Source organism: Rhinolophus sinicus, chromosome 1 (genome assembly GCF_057876585.1).
Source record: "Rhinolophus sinicus isolate RSI-liver-muscle chromosome 1, RSI-T2T, whole genome shotgun sequence".
NCBI classification, from domain to species: domain Eukaryota; kingdom Metazoa; phylum Chordata; class Mammalia; order Chiroptera; family Rhinolophidae; genus Rhinolophus; species Rhinolophus sinicus.
In genome coordinates, this window is record NC_142501.1 from 127,475,040 (window position 1) to 127,492,751 (window position 17,712).

General features: G+C 43.3%; 2 protein-coding genes across 12 annotated transcripts in view; one reads left to right on the plus strand and one right to left on the minus strand.

Annotated features, from left to right (window-relative positions):
* The window catches only part of MKX (mohawk homeobox), a 58,785-nt gene extending 49,381 nt beyond the window's left edge, over window positions 1-9,404 (minus strand). For 2 of the 3 annotated variants that reach the window (XM_088789391.1, XM_088789401.1), the window contains exons 1-3: window positions 9,217-9,404; window positions 8,638-8,784; window positions 7,270-7,429 (exon numbers count right to left, since the gene is read on the minus strand). In XM_088789391.1, the coding sequence (XP_088645517.1) occupies window positions 7,270-7,429; window positions 8,638-8,784; window positions 9,217-9,404 (495 nt within the window). The remainder of the gene's footprint in view (window positions 1-7,269; window positions 7,430-8,637; window positions 8,785-9,216) is intronic. The other variant, XM_019731545.3, reaches the window with a different exon arrangement.
* Window positions 9,405-10,414: 1,010 nt separating this feature from the next.
* LOC109447310 (uncharacterized) overlaps window positions 10,415-17,712 on the plus strand; it is a 30,128-nt gene continuing 22,830 nt past the window's right edge. For 8 of the 9 annotated variants that reach the window (XM_088789406.1, XM_088789408.1, XM_088789413.1 and 5 more), the window contains exon 1: window positions 10,415-10,889. In XM_088789406.1, coding sequence (XP_088645532.1) covers window positions 10,415-10,889 — 475 coding nt within the window. Of the gene's footprint in view, window positions 10,890-11,131; window positions 11,492-17,712 lie in introns of all 9 variants that reach the window. The other variant, XM_088789422.1, reaches the window with a different exon arrangement.

The following is a 17,712-nucleotide window of genomic DNA, read 5'->3' on the forward strand; positions in this document are numbered from 1 at the left end:
GGGAAGTGTGTTCCCAATAAAGAGGATACTGTAACAAACATAGGTCAAATTCCAGAGACGTGATGGGTAAGGAATTGGGGAGAGTCACCGAACCTGTACAACCATGAAAAGGGCAGTGTTATTTTGAGAAAGAAACGGGATCTGTTTAAGGGTAAAATGATGTGTTTGTTTTGGGGAATGTTTAATTTGAGGCACCAGAAAAGTATACAGGTGAGATGTGCAGCAAGAAAATAAAAATGGTACCTGACACTTAAGGGAGAGGAAGAGCAGATTTGGGTGGAATGCACAGAGGTGACAGCTGAAGTTGTGAGAGGACACAGAATGATAAGCTGGTCAAGGACCAATCCCTGGAAACCTCCATCGATTAAGGAGGTAGAACTACAAAAGGGAGCTGGCAAGACAATCAGAGCTAGAGCAATAAGACACGTCGAGGGAGGGAAAAAGCCAAATAACACCGAGCTTTAAGCTGAAACGCACATGCTTCCAAAGAAATGAACACTGCAAATCAAAGTTACTTCCATTGGTTTTTATAAGGTGCTGTTGGATTTCTAGAGGCTAAAGTGGTACTTGAAGTTTCTCTTAAAATATCAGGCTATCATCACAATATACCGTATATACTGAAAACTTGAAGGGCTGATATTTACCTTTAAAAGGATGAATTGTGGAAAGAGAATTACATCTGTCTACCAATTTGTTCCAGAACATGACCCCACATTACCATAATGGTTTGTGTGGCAATGCTTGTACTGGAAGTTCGTTTTTTCCTTTTTTTAGATTTATACTATAAATACACAATTTTGCATATGCTCAAGCCCCAATTGTTGAATGGACCTGTGGTGATTACTACCTTTTAAAAAAACAAAGCTACAATATTTTTCTCTTTGTCCCCATGGATAAAAATGGTAGTTTTTTCCAGTTTACATATATATACAAAATATGTAATGTTATATATATCCACATATATATTTATATATATTCAATATTACCTATTACTTCCTCTGTATCCTAGCAATGATAATTGTCTGCTTAAACTTATGTGCAATTTCACCCTGGCATTTCAGAAGACTTAAGTCTTCATCAACCCTTCTTCCCATCAAGCTGTGCTATTATTATGATGATTCAGTACCATTTAAAGTTCTCAGTCTTTTCCAATCTCTACAGACAGACAACTTCTGGGACTATTCCTTCAACAAATATATATCTTTTATATATAAAGCTCCTGTGCTTTAGCCATGATGGTTCGTGGTAGGAACGGATAGACTTTGTCCCCTGGACACACAGTAGGACCAGCAGTGAAGAACTATACATAATTAACTGTGATACATGGGTGGGTTATCACTGTGGAAGCACAAAATACCTGGTCGACTTCTTCACATTTCTCAAACCTCCTCCTATTCTCCAAGTCATGGCCAAAGTGTTGGTCCAAGTCCTTGTTACTGTTACTACTAACTAGGAATTCAGGACATTCTTTTTTTCAAACTTCCATTCCACTTGAATGGATCTTAACCACCATCAAATTCAAGTTGATGCACCATTATGATTCAATCACTTAACTTCTTCAAATCCTCATTAATGTCCTGTTATCCTATAACTGTGGTACGGTAGAAAGAGACCTGGGTTACTGTTCTGAATTTGCCAAAAACATGCTGTGTGAATTGAGGTAAGTCACTCACTTTTCTGAACTTCAAACCCTTCATCTACAAAATGCATTAGATGGTCCCTAATATACTTGTCACTCTAAAAATTAAGATCTGTGAATATAGCCCCCATTCTCCTCCAGCAGTTAATTCTCTTTATAGTTGATACTAATCTACCTTCTGCTCTCGACCACTCTCTCTAGCAATCAGATGTGTGTTTATGTCCTTCTCTGCCCCTTTCACACATAGAGGACACATCACAACTTCCTCTGTCTATGCCACATAGTTATTAGACTCTAAATCCAAAACCTTTTGTTACTTTCTTTACTAAACATCACATAATTCTGTTAAACCTTAAATCTTAGCTAACCTTAATTCTTAACTAAACTTAAATCTCAACACAACTATTATACCACACAGTACAGTGTAAAATCCAATTCTTACAAAACTCTTCATATTTTTTAAGAAAATGCAATACAATGGCCTTCTAATTTCAGAAAACATTAACATATTATAATTCTAATATAGAAAAATGGGGACCTTTAAATGTCATGCTGGAATGACATTTAAACTAGCTTCTCATATGTAGGGGTCATATCCTTTTTTATGTTTTATATATCCATAGTATATTAATTATATATTAAGAGACTTTCCAGAAAGGTTTGCTATGCCTAATATAGGCTGTTTCTAAATTGATTTCATAAGTTTGACGGGTACCCAATCTGCAAATATACTCTGCCAGTATTTCATTACTAGAAATTTACAGTACAGCCAAAGGACTGCTTATAGTCTGAGGTGTTTAATATGCACTTGCATTAAGTTGTGCGAACAACAGACAAATAGTTGGTTAACAAATTTGCATAAATATTATTTTACAATTTTTTTTTCCCCTGAGGAATGAATGCGAACTCCATTTGTTTCACTGAAGGTGAAAATATCAGTTCAGGGTTTCTACCTTTAACCGACTATAGGTTCCTTTAGTTATTATTCAAATTATTTTAAAATTCTATTTTACATAAAGCAGGACTCCTTACCAAGAGTTGGTTCTGGAACAGCATTTTAATGTCAAACTCAAGAGTTTTAAAAACACTGTATTTTATAATGAATGCTTGGAGAACCAAATATCTAGAAACTGGAAAAGAAAATGAAGTAATTTTCATGCTACTTTAACAGACGTGTTTACATTCATCATATTGACTGAGCAATCATTACAGTAAACCCAAAGGGATATGCTGGCATCTGTCCATCTGTGAACATACAGAATTAACACACTTATTCTGAGTTACTCAACTGAAATATTGAGCACTTCATTTGCAGACCATGTCGTATAACACTTGGAGTAATGTAGAAGGACCTTTCTAAGATTTTGTTGAATATTTAACAGTTGCCATAATCCTTGCAGTTAATAACTGGATATATATCTCAGAAGAAACTCTCATACCAAGCAAAAACAGAGCTATGTCAACAAAGGAGGCAAAGTCTTGCAACAGAGCAGTTTTAATCAAATCGTGTATGGACATATCCTAGAAATTTGAAAATTCTGCTACTGTGTTTCCCCGAAAATAAGACCTAGCTGGACCATCAGCTCTAATGTGTCTTTTGGAGCAAACATTAATATAAGACCCAGTCTTATTTTAATATATTATAAGTCCTGGCCTTATATAATATAATAAGATATAACATAATGTAAGACCGGGTCTTATATTAATGTTTGCTCCAAAAGATGCATTAGAGCTCATGGTCCTGCTAGGTCTTATTTTCAGGGAAAAACGGTATAAGAGGAGGAAGCATTAACACCCAATCATTAAATTGCACTCTGTATTGTAATCATGAAAGAAATCATCCCAAGGAGACATATCACTTATATAACCCAGAAAAAATATAAATATGTGTAAAAATATATACACACATAAACAATAGAAAATATTAAAACCAGATACAGCCTCCATCTGCCCTTTTAAAAACTCTCCAAAGGCAATTATTCCTTGGTGAGATCCATTTCTTACAATAATACAAAACCTCAACCGTATACCACTTTATATTATTCCACAATAAAACTGTTTATATTTTGAGAGCACAGAGTATATTTTTATAATGTTTGAATAATGGCCAGCAGGAATAAAGCGCAGTGGAAAATTTTGGTTGGTTAAGAGTCAAAACGTGCGCGCGTGCGCGCACACACACACACACAAATCATCTCCCTGTTAAATTTATAAAAATACTTGTATCTCATTAGGAAGATACCAGATTAATAATGCAAATGAGAATCAAACACAGTTATAGCACATTAAGACAAGCTGACAAGTCTCGTATGTAGAAAAAAATTAAGTTGCGCACATAATTCTTTCTGCTTCATTTTTTCAGGGATAAATAAAGTAGGTGCTCATTCATGTCCTTACAGTTTCTATTTATCAGAAAAAGTACCTTTTGTGGTCCTAAAGATATTTCCTCCACTAAAGTTTTGGCTTTTTGTTTAGGTTTAATGAAGACTGATGACCAGATTGTATATTCTCCTTATCAATTTAAGAACAACAAAATAAGACAAAAATGCTTCTCATGAAAAGTTTGACAGCTTGACACACAATGAAAAGGAAAATGTTAAATGCAAAAAAATTATCAAAGTATAAGATAGTCTTGTAATTAAGGAATAAAAGTTATGTTAACAGCTTATTAATATACATCATGAGAAACATAAGAGGTGTTGCAATAAACAATAAATACGAGTTTGGAACCTGAAATAAGGGGACACTCCATATTTGTTTATAGACATAAAAATATGACATATTTCCAGATATATTGAAAATAATAAAATCAGTTATACTCTTACTTGTTTTGTAGAACCATCACATAGCATTAAAGATAATGAGCTGCCTTCTGTGTATTCCTTACAATGGAACGGATTTTAAAACATTCTCTAGTTTTAGGAAAGGTATTTTGGAAAGCCAGTAGCAATAGAAGTGGTATTTCCCTGATAGAACCTATCTACTCTATAAACATGTACGGATAGTTCACTATATGGAAAATACTGTGCTGGTGTGGTATGGGGGTATGAAGATGAATAAAACATAATCACTCTTCTCAAGAAGCCTGAATCCACAGGAGAAATTTATTCAGTGGGAGAACCTGACTCATTAAATAAAGGTCTAATTTGCAAGGAGTAAAAGCTTTATTCAGACCAGAGTTTTGTATTTTCCCCCCAGAAGTGTAAAGTATTTATATAATGTATTTGGTTTCCCATAGTCAGAATTTGCTTTGATGTTTTATATCTGACTTTTACAAATTTCCCATATATAAACATATAGGTAGGTAGATAGATATGTGTGTGCATATATTTATATTTCTTACATAGATATCCCTTATGCCTAATTGAAAATAACTGAACCCAAATAAGATTATATATAAGGTAACTTGGCTGTACTACACATTTTGATTTTTTCCATTTATCACTTTAAAGTTCCAGAAACCAACATCATTTACTATAAAATTGGGAAATCATTAAACAGGTATCACTTATTATTATAAATAATTACTTTTGCCCTATTTTAAAATGACATAATTTTGTGCATTTTTATTTTATGAGCATAAGAAAAAGAAAATTTAATAAGAAAAGTTTTCAGTTCATGAATGAAAACTTCATGTAAATTAGAAAAATGTAATAGCCTTACCAAAATCTTAAGGCAAAAAGAAGTATTTGCGTTTGCACTATCATTATAGATAGAAAATAATTCAATTCTGTATTAAAATTAAAACTACTTGTATCGCATCTCAACAAAACTATCGCACATGAAAATTTAAATGTCTGCTAATAACAAATATTATTTTTCATAATTAAAAAAGTGTTCTAAATATATCATAAGTATTTTTTGCTTTTATATGAAAGGTGGCAAGTATTAAACATAGAACTACGTAATCAACTAAAATAATCTAATGTTTTATTGTTAATATTGTGAAATATTCAAATAGCTCTATAAATTAGTGTATTCTCAAAATAAATAGCATACCTGTTTAAAAAGAAATTTGAACATATGCATGTATTTTCCATAAGTCAAGTTTTTCTGACTGGAATAATTTATTTAGAAAGTACTTATGTAAATCACTGAAAGTTACATAGTTTTATGTTAAGCAGATATTAAGCCAAGAACACTAAATTAATTTTCCCCTCCAGTGCTGCAGCAAATCACTATTAATACTATTGCTTGTTAATATAAAGCAAAACAGATGTTTTTCTCTACAATTGCATTCTGAAAATAAGCAGAGAAATGCATATTATACTTTTAATATGCCTGAACACTAGTCAACTTTCATGCTCTGTCATACTTTTCTTTAATTCTTAAATGATCTTCTTAAACACTCTGGAAAGCAATTTATATATTATCTAATAGTTAACTATTGTTTTTTATTTTGGAGTTCTCCCTTACTATAAAGTTAATGGAATGACCAAAATTTCATAAATGCAGTGATGTAGTGCTACTATAATATGTGAAACTTCTCAGCGCATTTTGCTCCTCCTCTTCTTTCCGAATACATGTGTTCTGTTTGCATGTATAAAAGTTCATCTCACCATATTTATTAAACAAAACTGTGGTCTGTTGGAAAGAGCATTTGATATGGAATTACATTATTTCCAGGCCTCCCTCTATCCCTACTAACACTTAACCTCCACCTGTTTTGGTTACTCGCATGTAAAATGCTGACAATAATTTGTATACCTCACCAGGTTCTTGTGATTATGAAATAAGATTATGTAGGGGAAAAGCTAGTCAAATGCAATGTTCACTGGAAAAGAAACAAACTTGCGCCATCTCTCTGCACTTGACAAGTAACCCAACCATTTGAAAATTCCCTCTTCTTTATCCTGGAAAAGATACCATCAGGGAAATTTTATGGATTCTAGCTAATGCCTAGGATGCTTCTCCTTAAAAAAAAAAAAAAAAAAGGAAATCCAAACCTTCTTCTTGCCCCTTCAACCCACCTCCTACCTGTCAGTAATGGTCATTTTGAAAGTTATCCTGTACTTGACCTGTAATATGGGGGCCCTTATGTGGGTTGCCTTTCTGTATGGTTCTCAAAGTATGGTCCAGGGCCAGCAGCTTCAGCATCACGACCCCAGAACTTGTTAGAAATGCAAATCATGCCCCCCCCCAGCCCTACTACTGAATCAGAAACCCTGGGATGGGGCCCAGCAATTTGTTTTCACAAGCCCTCCAGGTGATTGTGATGCACACTTAGGGTAGTGATTGTGAAAATCACTTAGGGTAGTCCTATCTGTATCCATCTATATAAGGTCCACGAGTCCAGATTCCCAGACACCTTCTCATAACTCTGCATTTGACTTTTCACTGCCCTCCCTAACAGAACACCATGTGATCCCTCCTGGACCGAGCATTAGTACTGACCTGATAGATAGGCTTGAAAGGAAACCCAGAAACTTCCCAGAACACAACTCTGCTCCTGTCCTGTGCCAACCCCTCAGCATCTTCAGCAGCAGGAGCCAAAGCATCTGGCCAGCCTTTCTCTGTTCCATCCTTCCCCAAGGCCTGGCGCCAGGCGGAGATCCGCACAAACATGAAGTGTGCCCGCTCCTCACCCTGTTGCCAGGAGACGGATCAGGGGCTTGATGGACCCGGATTACCTGTACTAGCGTCATCTGCGAGCCCAGCGCCAAGAGTATCTTCTCCGTCTTGGTGGGGTACGGGTTGTCACGGTGTTTGTAAAGCCACTGCTTGAGGGGCCGCGCCATGTCTTGTAGGGCCTGCCGCTTGTGCCTCACCTTCCCGCCATTCTGCCTAGCCCTGGGACACAGTGAGAGGAGGGGTCTTGGTGAGTGGCGCCGTCTGGACGCTGCCCGCCGGGATCCCCCACGAGGGGAAGCATTTCAGCGGCCGCAGAACCCTCACTTGGCACCCCAGGGCACTCAGCCCAGCCGCGTACACCCGCCTGGCGCGCCACAAGGGTGAAGCGAGGGAGCCACACAATTTCTGGGCGGGAATATCCCTTCCTAAGCATCTCTCTTTGAAATGGTCTGGTTGTCGCAGGGGGGTCCTGTGGCAGTGAGGGATTCTAAGTTTATCTTGAAACAGGGGAAAAGCCAGTAACCCGAGGTTAGAGGTTTAGTGACGATGGTTAAATGATTTGAAGGGAAATGTTATTCAAGCTACAGATCTGTACGGCAGGACCGTCACCCTTCCCTAGCCAGTCTGCACTGCGCCCTTCTCAAGTGGCCCCGGCCTCGCCGGCCAGGTAGAGATCACTGCCGGCTCTTGACCGTTCTTTAAGAGAATTCACGCCTGCCGCTCAGGGCTTCCGGTCGCCTGTAGTCAAAGGATAGGTCGCCCACTGGACGGCGGCAGTAAAGCAATGGATGACGGCCGGCCCCGTTGCCCTGGTTCTCTTCGGGCTCTCTCCAGTTTCCTTTGATCCTCTGGGAACAGGAGAAACTTTCCAAAGGAAGGATTCGTGGGGAAAGGTTGTTGAACCTAAAAAACACGCTAAGGGTCTTTTCCCGATATAAGGAGAGTTTAAAAGTATGGAAAGCTCTGTCCCATTAAGTAAAAAGACCTCGGGAAAAGCACAGGAGAAAGAGACATGCTGCCCGGAGCCGGGCGACGGGCGCTGCGCTCCCAGGCGGCTCCGGGAGGTGTCGCCGCGTGGCCGCCCGTGCGCCAAGCCACTCCGGGAGACTCGCACGCCTGTGCCGCAGTCTCCCGGGCCTTTGCCTCTTTAAACACTTTGAAATGCAATTCCATCCGAAAGGACTGGTAGTAACATTTTGACGAAACCTAATCTCTGTTTTACTAACCAGCAGCGCCACAGAACAAGCAGCTGATGCAATCTTTCAGGTGGAGACGGCCGGGGCTGCCGCCCCTCCCCAACCCGACGCTCCGGGAGCCGCCGGGAGGTGGCCCGGCTAGAGACTGCCGTCCACGCGTCTGCAGCCCGAGCATCTGGCCCACCCGCGAGCTCTCGCTCCCACCCCCACCCCCCGCCAGCAGCTCCTCACCCTGCTAAACCGAAATCCGGCACGGCAGGCCTGAGGCCTACCCCTCCCGGCTGGCAGCGAGCCCCAGCGAGCCGCGCGCGTCTACGGCACTCTGCGAAAAGCCGACCTTCCCAACACCTTGGCGAACCGCGAGGCGGTGGCGAGGCCCTGTCCTGACAGAAAAGGGGAAGTCCACGGGGCTGGCCTGACCTGGGAAGCCCCGATTGCTTGGCCCTACCATGTTATTACGCTTCCTGCTCAAGCCTTTCTACCTGGATCTCAGCCGCGCGTCTGCACCCGCGGTCCGGAGAGGGGCAGGTAACCCACCACCCTGAGGTCCAGGTATGGGAGGACTGCGGGGGCAGTCCCAGGTGTCCTCAGTTTCCAATACGCCTCTTAAGAGCTGTCCTGACGAATCGATCCCCCCATATTTTGAGAAACTACTACCTTATAATGAGAATGCGCAAGACCAGGAGGCGGAGACCTGCTCTTCCGGGAAACTCCGCGCCCCTACCCCGCCGACCCCGGTTGCCAGCGCCGTTCACCGGCCCAACCACTCTGGGCTGCGCACTGGCAGGAGCCCCAGAAGTGTGAGCATACCCGGTCCTCCGGTGTCTCAGGCCGAGGTTGTCCTTGAGGGGCGGGCCCTCCGAAATGCCCACCTCAGGGCGGGCGTGGGGACTGTCCAGGACGCCGCCGTAGGGCCGGCCGCCCCGCTCCCTTTCCGCAGCGCCGTGGTCCTCAAAAAGCACGGCGCCGCTGAGCTTGTCGAAGACGATGGTGTTCATGGTGTGGGCTGGCAGAGGCACCCGGTGCAGCCGCAGCGCCTCGGAGCCGGGCCGCCAGGAGCTCCGCAGGGCTCAGGTTCTAGGAGATGAAGGTGCATCACGTTACTCGCTGAGAGCGCTCACACCCTGAGCGATCCGAGCCCCGAACTTGGCCGTGGCGCAGCGGCTACGGAGTCTTGGGGAGGAGCAGCACTGCCTCACCTGAACGAGGGGATCTGCTCCTCTCCCTACCCGGCTACACCGCTCCCCCCTCACTTACCCCCACCCGCACTCTCGGAGGAAAGGTCCCTGCCCTCCTCCTTGACCCGACGACCGAGCCCCCAAGACACTTCAACCAGAAATGGTGTACCCGCAGCGGCAAAGGAAAGTGATTCCTAAACAAGCCTTCCGGCTTTGGTTTTAATCTGGAACAAGCACACTCCAGATAGCGGAACGCGATTGGTGCGGGGCTCCGCGTTGTCTTCGGTCACAACGGAAGACTAAAGCCTCTCCAAGCTCCCACTCGGGTCGTAAAGACGAGTTGGAAGAACGGGAAATTTTAGAGTAACATGAACGACCGTATCCGCAAGCCCCAGTTAATGAGTCCCATGCCGTACCGGGATTTCAGGGATTTTCACGTCCTCTAGATCCTGGGTGGTTTGGCTGAACCCCCTGCGTCCTTATTCCGGCTAAGGTCCCTGGGGTGGGGTTGCGGGCAGGCAAAGTTAGCAGACTGCAGTGTTAAGTGGAGTCAGGGACAAATGCACCACATAACCCTCTCCCCCCGAAGTCTTCCTACCATCCCCCAGCCCGCTCTGGGAAGCGCAGTATCCCCGCAGGTCAAAGGCGCGGGAGTCCCAGAACCCCTGGAGCCCGCTGTCAGTAAGATCCTCTTCCGCAGCGCGGGTGTGAGACTCGACCTCTGAGCCCTTCCACACCCGCCCCTTTCTGGAGTCTCGGGGAACCATTTCAGAGGCTGCAAAGGTGGTAGGAGTAGAAGAAGGCTTCGTGGTTCGCGCGCCGCCGGGCCTATGGCTGCCACAGTCGGGAAAAGCCTCCAGCTCACCTCCCCGCACCCGGCGGCCGGGAGCCTCTGGCCGCGGCGCGCAGGCGTCAGGGTCAAGTCCGCGCCGCCGAGGAGCAGCCGAGTGACCGCCCCGAGGCGCGCCGCCGTCCCAGCCCGCCCCATCTCCCCGCCTCGCGACTCCCGGCAGCTGGCGTTCCTTTCGAACCACCTCCGCTCCGTAGCCAGCAACCCTCACCCCGCCCCGCCGCGGCGTGGGCTGCCACCCCCCACCCACTTACGGATACTCTGCCTCGCCGAGCGCCCACACACGCCAACGCCCCCCGCCCCGCCCTCCGGCCACCACAGCAGCGGCCACGCGCGACAATTTAGGGCTATGACCACAGCGATTAAACGACGGCTCCCGTACTGTCAGGGAGGTGAAATCAGACCTCTGCTGGCGGCCCTGCGTTCCATAAGACTGAGTCCTTCCGCGCAGACAGGTACGTATCTGGGGTGTAGACACAGCCTCCGCGATAAGTGTGAAAGCAAATTTCTGTCCTCTCAGCCCCGGTTCTAAGGTCAGGACTCCCCTTGTTTTTTCTTTTTAAATCCGTGCGCTTCGTCCTTAGCGTTCACGCTGCTGCGTTTGTAAAACACACCCCTTCCCAGCCCCACAGTTTCCCCCACCCCAGCCTTGTCTTCCTAGATGGACTGGTGTGTTTTTGTTTTTGCTTTTTTCCAGCGAATCCGCCCCGAGGTGTGGCAGAGAGGGCCCTTCCCCGGCTGTCCCAAGCCCACACAAGAGATACCGTAGCCCACACAGATAACCCGCACGGTCTGGGTCTGCAGGCAGCAGGCGCGGTGTGAGGGGGGAGGCAAAGGTCCAAGAGCTGGGTGCTGACGCAAAGGGTCCCGGGGGCGTGCGAACAGCCGCTCCTGAGCCTCCCGGGAGCCCACGCACTGTCCCCCACACCTCCTTTCGGCTCCTCAGCTCCCCACTTACCCTGATTGACTCCAAATTGTCGTTTGGAGAGCTCCCTCCCTGCGGAACTGACCCGTCCAACGCCCGCGAACAATTTTAAAGCAAAGGAGGCGCGGCCAGGTGGGCTCCCAAGCTCCCAGCAGACCCGCGGGCCAGCCTTGGCCGCCACCCGGGCGCGTCCACTCTGGAACGCGGAGGGGGTGGGGGAAGGGCGAGGGGCTCCGAGGCGCCAGGGGCCAGAACGAGCCTCTCATCCCACGGCTCCGGGCGGGACTCGGCTACCCGAGGGCTGTACCTTGGACAGTGGGGCCGGCAGCCGGCGGCAGGGCGGCTGGCTCTCCCGCGTCGAGGTTAGGCGCACTCCCATCCCCGCCGCATGTTCTCCGCGCGGGCTCCAGCGCGCTCACCGCCGCCACCGCCGTGGTCTCGGCTTTATTTACCCAGACGGGCGCGCGCGGCCCGGGAACAGGAATACCGAGGCGTTCTCATGTTTCCTGACTGCCTGGCCCAGCCGGCGAACATCCTGCGGGCGCGGTATCCACGTTCCCGGGCCGGCGAAAGGAAGCCTTCGCGCCCGCCCGGCCGCCGGGACGGCAGTTAACCCTCGCAGAGGAGCTGCCGCTGCAGGCGCCGCGGGGCAGCCCCCGGCCCTCCGCGTCCTCTCAGGCGGACCGGGCTCCCAGCTCCGCCAGCCTCGCAAGCGCGGAGCAAAAGTGTCTACTACCTTCGCATATAGGGGAGAAATGGGAGAAATCGCAAGTAGCGCCGGGCTCGGGCTCTGCGAGCTAGGAGGCTGCGGTGCAAATCCCGTGTCTTAGCTGGCCCAAGTGTCGGAAATTTCACCACGAGTGGCTGGGCGGGAGAGACCACTACAGCGCGCCCTTTATTTTCCTCGCGATTAGCTGGAGTAAAGATAGAGCTCGGGTTTGTGCCTGTATTGATTGAACACATTGCAGAAAGCGCTTGAGTCCCGGGAGCCTCTTTTCTGGTGTCACTGGGCTTCTGAGGTCCTAGCTGTCTGAAAGCCAGACACACATTCATCTTCTGGGTCCCGCGCTGGAGAGGCCGCCCTCGCCTCCGGGCATAGGGTTGGAGAGAGGCAAGGTTGAGGCGAGGCGAGCTCAGGTGTCCAACCCACGATGACCCAGGTGTGGAAAAGAAGGCGAGTTCAGGGCCAGGGGTGTGTACGAAGCAAAGTGAATAGAACTTTAGAATTCCCGAGCGGGGACACTGTGTAAGGAGATAGAATAACTATCAGATTCTTTTATTGATGATGCTTGGCTTCCCACCATCACCCCAAATAAGTAGTGAAGCTGTGGTTTCCGTGCAACTGGAGGCTCAGAGCTTCTGGCAGCCTAGAAGACCCTCCAGGCGAAGAGCACCAAGACGCCCGCGTTCTCGGTGCGGGCCCCGCTGCTGCAGCGACACCTTTCCTCTTTTTTAAAGAGCGAAAGTAGATTTACCCAAACCTGAAAATCATAACATCATTTGCCCTTTTCTTTTCTGAAAGTGGCTGGACAGCACTGGGGCAGTGGCCCACCCAAGCGTCTTTCTTTATTATGACCTAGAAGTGGTTAAAATACATACTAAAACTATTTTTTTCCAAGGCTAATCAGATCCCCAAATTTTCCACTATGTTATCTCCCAAAATACTTGGCAGCAAACCGCACAGTGGCACAATCTAAAGCAGAAAGGGACATAGGTTTAAGTTTCTGCGCATCACGCATATAAATATTATCATTTGACCGTTTCCTGATGTCCCTGGTTCTCTTTTATTATATAACTTGAGGTTGCAGAGCACGCATCTTGTCATTGGCGCTGCACTTGACTTGCTATGATGTGGGTTCAGTGCAGACTTCAATCTACAGACCTCGCTGTAAGGACTTCCAGTCAGGTATACATCATCAAGTTTCAGTCACAGACTTGCAGCAAGTGAGTTACACAACAAAATCAGTTCTAATTGTTAATTTATAGGAGAAAAGAGCCTTGTTTCCTTTTATGGTCTCTATGACTGATGGTTTTCCACAGACGTGATAATGAAATCAGCTGTAACTCGCCCCTCTGGCATACATGTTTTGGTCAGCTGTGCGGGATAAAGCAACAGGCATGTATGTAATTGCTTGCAATTTCACAATACCTACTCTACCGACTTATGGAACTGTATGCTCTAATATAGGCTAGTGTAAGACAAATTTTGTTGTTTTAGTCTTGAGTGTATTTACACAATTTTAAAACACATTTAGAGAACTTTGATTTAAGAAACACTTACATGTAAAATTTGTTTTCTTAAAATCTGATATAAAATATACAGAAAAAAACCTTTCCGCAAAGTGTTTTTTATTAAGTATAGGAATAATATACACCTTAGTCTCACATTAAGTCCCTGAAAAATTAATATGTGATAATTCCTTTAGTCTCTAGCTTAGTCATTAGAATACATTTAAAAATGAAATTGTGTGGAGAATCTCTCTCTAATATACAAATGAGCATGTATTTTGTGATAGACCAAAATTTTATTTTTGCAAGTTTCATTCTTTATGCAGGAGTGAAATATCTTCTTCGTTTTAATCCACCATTCAGATACATTTGTCATTATCTTAAATGTCACATTTTCCTAAAATGAATTTTACTTGCTATACTCCAATCTCAGTATATGAAATGCTGTATTATAATCTGCAGAAATAAAACTTTCAGTTTTAGAAAGTGTATGTAGTTTGTGGGAGATGAGCATATGTAGGGGGGAAAAAAACCTTAGGCCAGAAGTCATAAGACTTGAATCCTAATCTTAATTCTGGTTAATTTGATGTTGATTTAGCCTAAATTTACCAAAGTGTGAAATGAAGATGATTAAGTTTTCCACAAACTTGCCTTACACTATCATTAAGATATTTTTTAAATGTGAAAGCTAAGTATTGCTAAAGCTAGAAAAATGTTAAGTAAGAACATTTGGCAGAAATCTAAATCCATTCTATTGGACTTCGAGTGTAGTTATAAGTAATTTTTACTTTCTATAGAAGAAAAAAAGAAGACTTCATTTTTAGCATTTTGATATTTTAAAGGAACCTAACATTTCAGAACAAATATTGGTCAAATTTTTTGAAAACAGTGATTGCTTTTAAATTCTTTTCCAGTTATTACTTATAGGCAATGAAATAAATTACAAAGCCAGGGAAAGACTGTCACTTCCCATTCAAATGGTATAAAATAGTACATTTATGAACAAACAGCAACTTCGCCTTACGCACTTGGCTAGTCAGACATGTAGAGATACATATTGGAGTAGTAAGTGGAACAACCATAAGAGGTGGTAAAAAACAGTTGCAGAAACATTGTGAGAGAACTAGTACAATGGGTGGCTCCCAAATATCTCACAAAGCATTTTGCTTTCTTTATACTTATATTGCAGAATAAATTCTCTCAGAGAGGGTCTTCTCCATACATTTCACTCTCAAGCAATCAAAGAACAGAGTGCAAGTAAAAGTTCCTCTTCAACCAGTTCCACCAATCACATTTCTCAGAGGCAGCCACCAAGAGGTGGTCATTGCTGGTTTGATGTGCATTCTTTAGACCCTTTCCTATGCATTCACGTACACAAATACAAACAAAACATTATGCTTTTGTTTTAGGAATTTTTTTAAAAAATAAATGAGATCATGCTTTATATAAGTGTATACACACATAGAGGAGTATTAAACTAAAACTTGCTTTTTCACTCAATGATTTCATAGAGAACTTTCCTAATAGTACATATAAATGTAATTCCTTCTTTTTAACTGTTATGTAATACTCCATCATCAATTTCACCATTCCCCTATGAATGTTTCTGTCTTTCCAATTTTCACTGTTATGTTTATAATAGTCAAACATTTCTTGTATATGATTCTTTCTGCACATGTGTAAGTATTTCTCTAGGAATAGTTACACAGATGTAGAATTGCTGGGTAGAAGGAAGCATGATTTTCAGATTTGGATAGATACTTCCAAATTTCCCTTCAACCTACACCTCCACTAACACATGAAAATCCCCATTTCCTCACATGCTTCCACAGCATTGCATATATTCAGTCTTCATAATGCTTGTCTATATGATGAGTAAAACAATGTCACATTGTTTGAGAATCTTTTCATTTATTTATAAGCCATTTTTATTTAATTGAAGAAATTTGCTTATATCCATTGCTTACATCTTTATTAGATATCTTATAATTTATAAAGATTCTTTGTATGTCATTTTTTCCATAATTTATACATTGCAAGCATGTTACCTGGTCTAAAGTCTGCCTTTTACACAACTTTGTCTTTTTTTTTTTTTTTAAAGATTTTATTGGGGAAGGGGAACAGGACTTTATTGGGGAACAGTGTGTACTTCCAGGCCTTTTTTTCCAAGTCAAGTTGTTGTCCTTTCAATCTTTGTGGAGGGCGCAGCTCAGCTCCAGGTCCAGTTGCCATTGCTAGTTGCAGAGGCCAGAGCCCACCATCCCTTGTGGGAGTCGAACTGGCAACCTTGTGGTTGAGAGCTCGTGCTCCAACCAACTGAGCCATCCGGGAGGTAGCTCAGCTCAAGGTGCCGTGTTCAATCTTAGTTGCAGGGGGTGGAGCCCACCATCCCTTGCAGGACTCCAGGAGTTGAACCAGGAACCTTGTGGTTGAGAGCCCACTGGGCCATGTGGGAATTGAACCGGCAGCCTTTGGAGTTAGGAGCATGGAGCTCTAACAGCCTGAGCCACCGGGCCGGCCCTGCAACTTTGTCTTTTGCTTTACAGAAGGTTTAAACGTGAATATATTAATAGGTCAATAAAGCTGTCTTTTCCTTTATGAGTTCTGGGTTTTGTGTCTTCCGTACAAAGGCTTTTTCTATATTTTCTTCCAATACTTTAAAAAGTTGTTTTCACTTGGCTCTTTAATCCTTTTGGAATTAATGTGTATATGTTGTAAGGCAGAAATCTAATCTGATGTTTTTCTTCTCCAATTGAATGGTCAATTATTCCTATGGCAATTATTAAAGAGGTTTTCCCCATTGATTGGATTGGAAATAACATTTCTCATATATGTGGTGAATTCCTTTCCATATGTAGGTTGGTCTCACAAGGCTTTGAGAGATGTTGCAAAACACCGATAGACTGTAATATATTTACAATAGACTTAAAAAATTTTAAACCATCTTTGTCTTGTGCTCCAAAGACTTTTCAATATTATTCTGTTCTAATTTCAGAACATGTCAGCTATCAAAATAGTAATGTACATTGCCTGATTATGGTTGTAATTTAGAAGGTTAATTCAATACTGTTCTATGATGAAGCCATTTATTTTGTCCTTGTCTTGTTCAGAAGCAGGAGAGCCATATTCTCTAGAGCACGGCCCCACAAAGCTTTTTGAACATGTCACATGATAAAGTAATCATTGATCCCGAGCAATCTAAGGTTATTTGGAAAAGTGATGACTCCCTGTATCCATAATTTGAAAAAGTAAAGTGCATCTTTCTTCTTGCTCAATTTTTTATGGAATGGGAATTCTTTTATTTATTTATTTATTTATTTATTTATTTATTTATTTATTTATTTATTTATTTTCACAAAGCAACCAGCCAAGATGAGAACCATTGACAGAGTTGTATATTAGTCAGATTCACTCTGGACAAAAGTGCAAGTACTTTGTCACTACCATTTCTAAAAAACAGGAGCTACATATAAGTGCAGAAAATACAAGTGATAAGTAGTTGGTGGAGCTGAGATTCAAGTGGGTTAGAATCATGTGCTGCTTCATAGAGCTTCAGGCAGGAACTAAAGAATCATGGAGCTCCAACACTCCAACTTTTCCCTTGATACCAAGTATCTTCAGTAACCTCCAATTACTGGGTCTCTACCACTTCCAAACGTGAAAAAAAATGCACTATATACTGGGGTCCCGAGGGGAAACTGGAGAACATTTTACCCTCAAAACGTGCATTGAAATACTGGAATTCCTTCTAGAAGATTATTCTAGCTTAAACATCAATTTGTCTTCACTTCAAAAATTGGCCATTTTAATAAATAGTCATATAGTGAAGACTTTTGACCATAGGTTAGTATGACTCTCTGTATTTTGAACTTAATGGACTTCAGGTACTTAATAGATTTTAAAGATTTAACTACCCCATGTACTTCGTGCTGTTTTAAGCTTTTGGTTGACCCTCCACTTCACCTCAAATCCATCCTTCCTGTTACATTTTCATCTTCCCTGCTTTCATCATGTGTAGGATATTTGAATAAACTCACCAAAGGAATGAACGTGAGCAAAAGTGATGCATGCAACTTCTGCTTCACATGCTTAAAAAGAAATTGTTTGCCCTTTTTTTGAAAAAT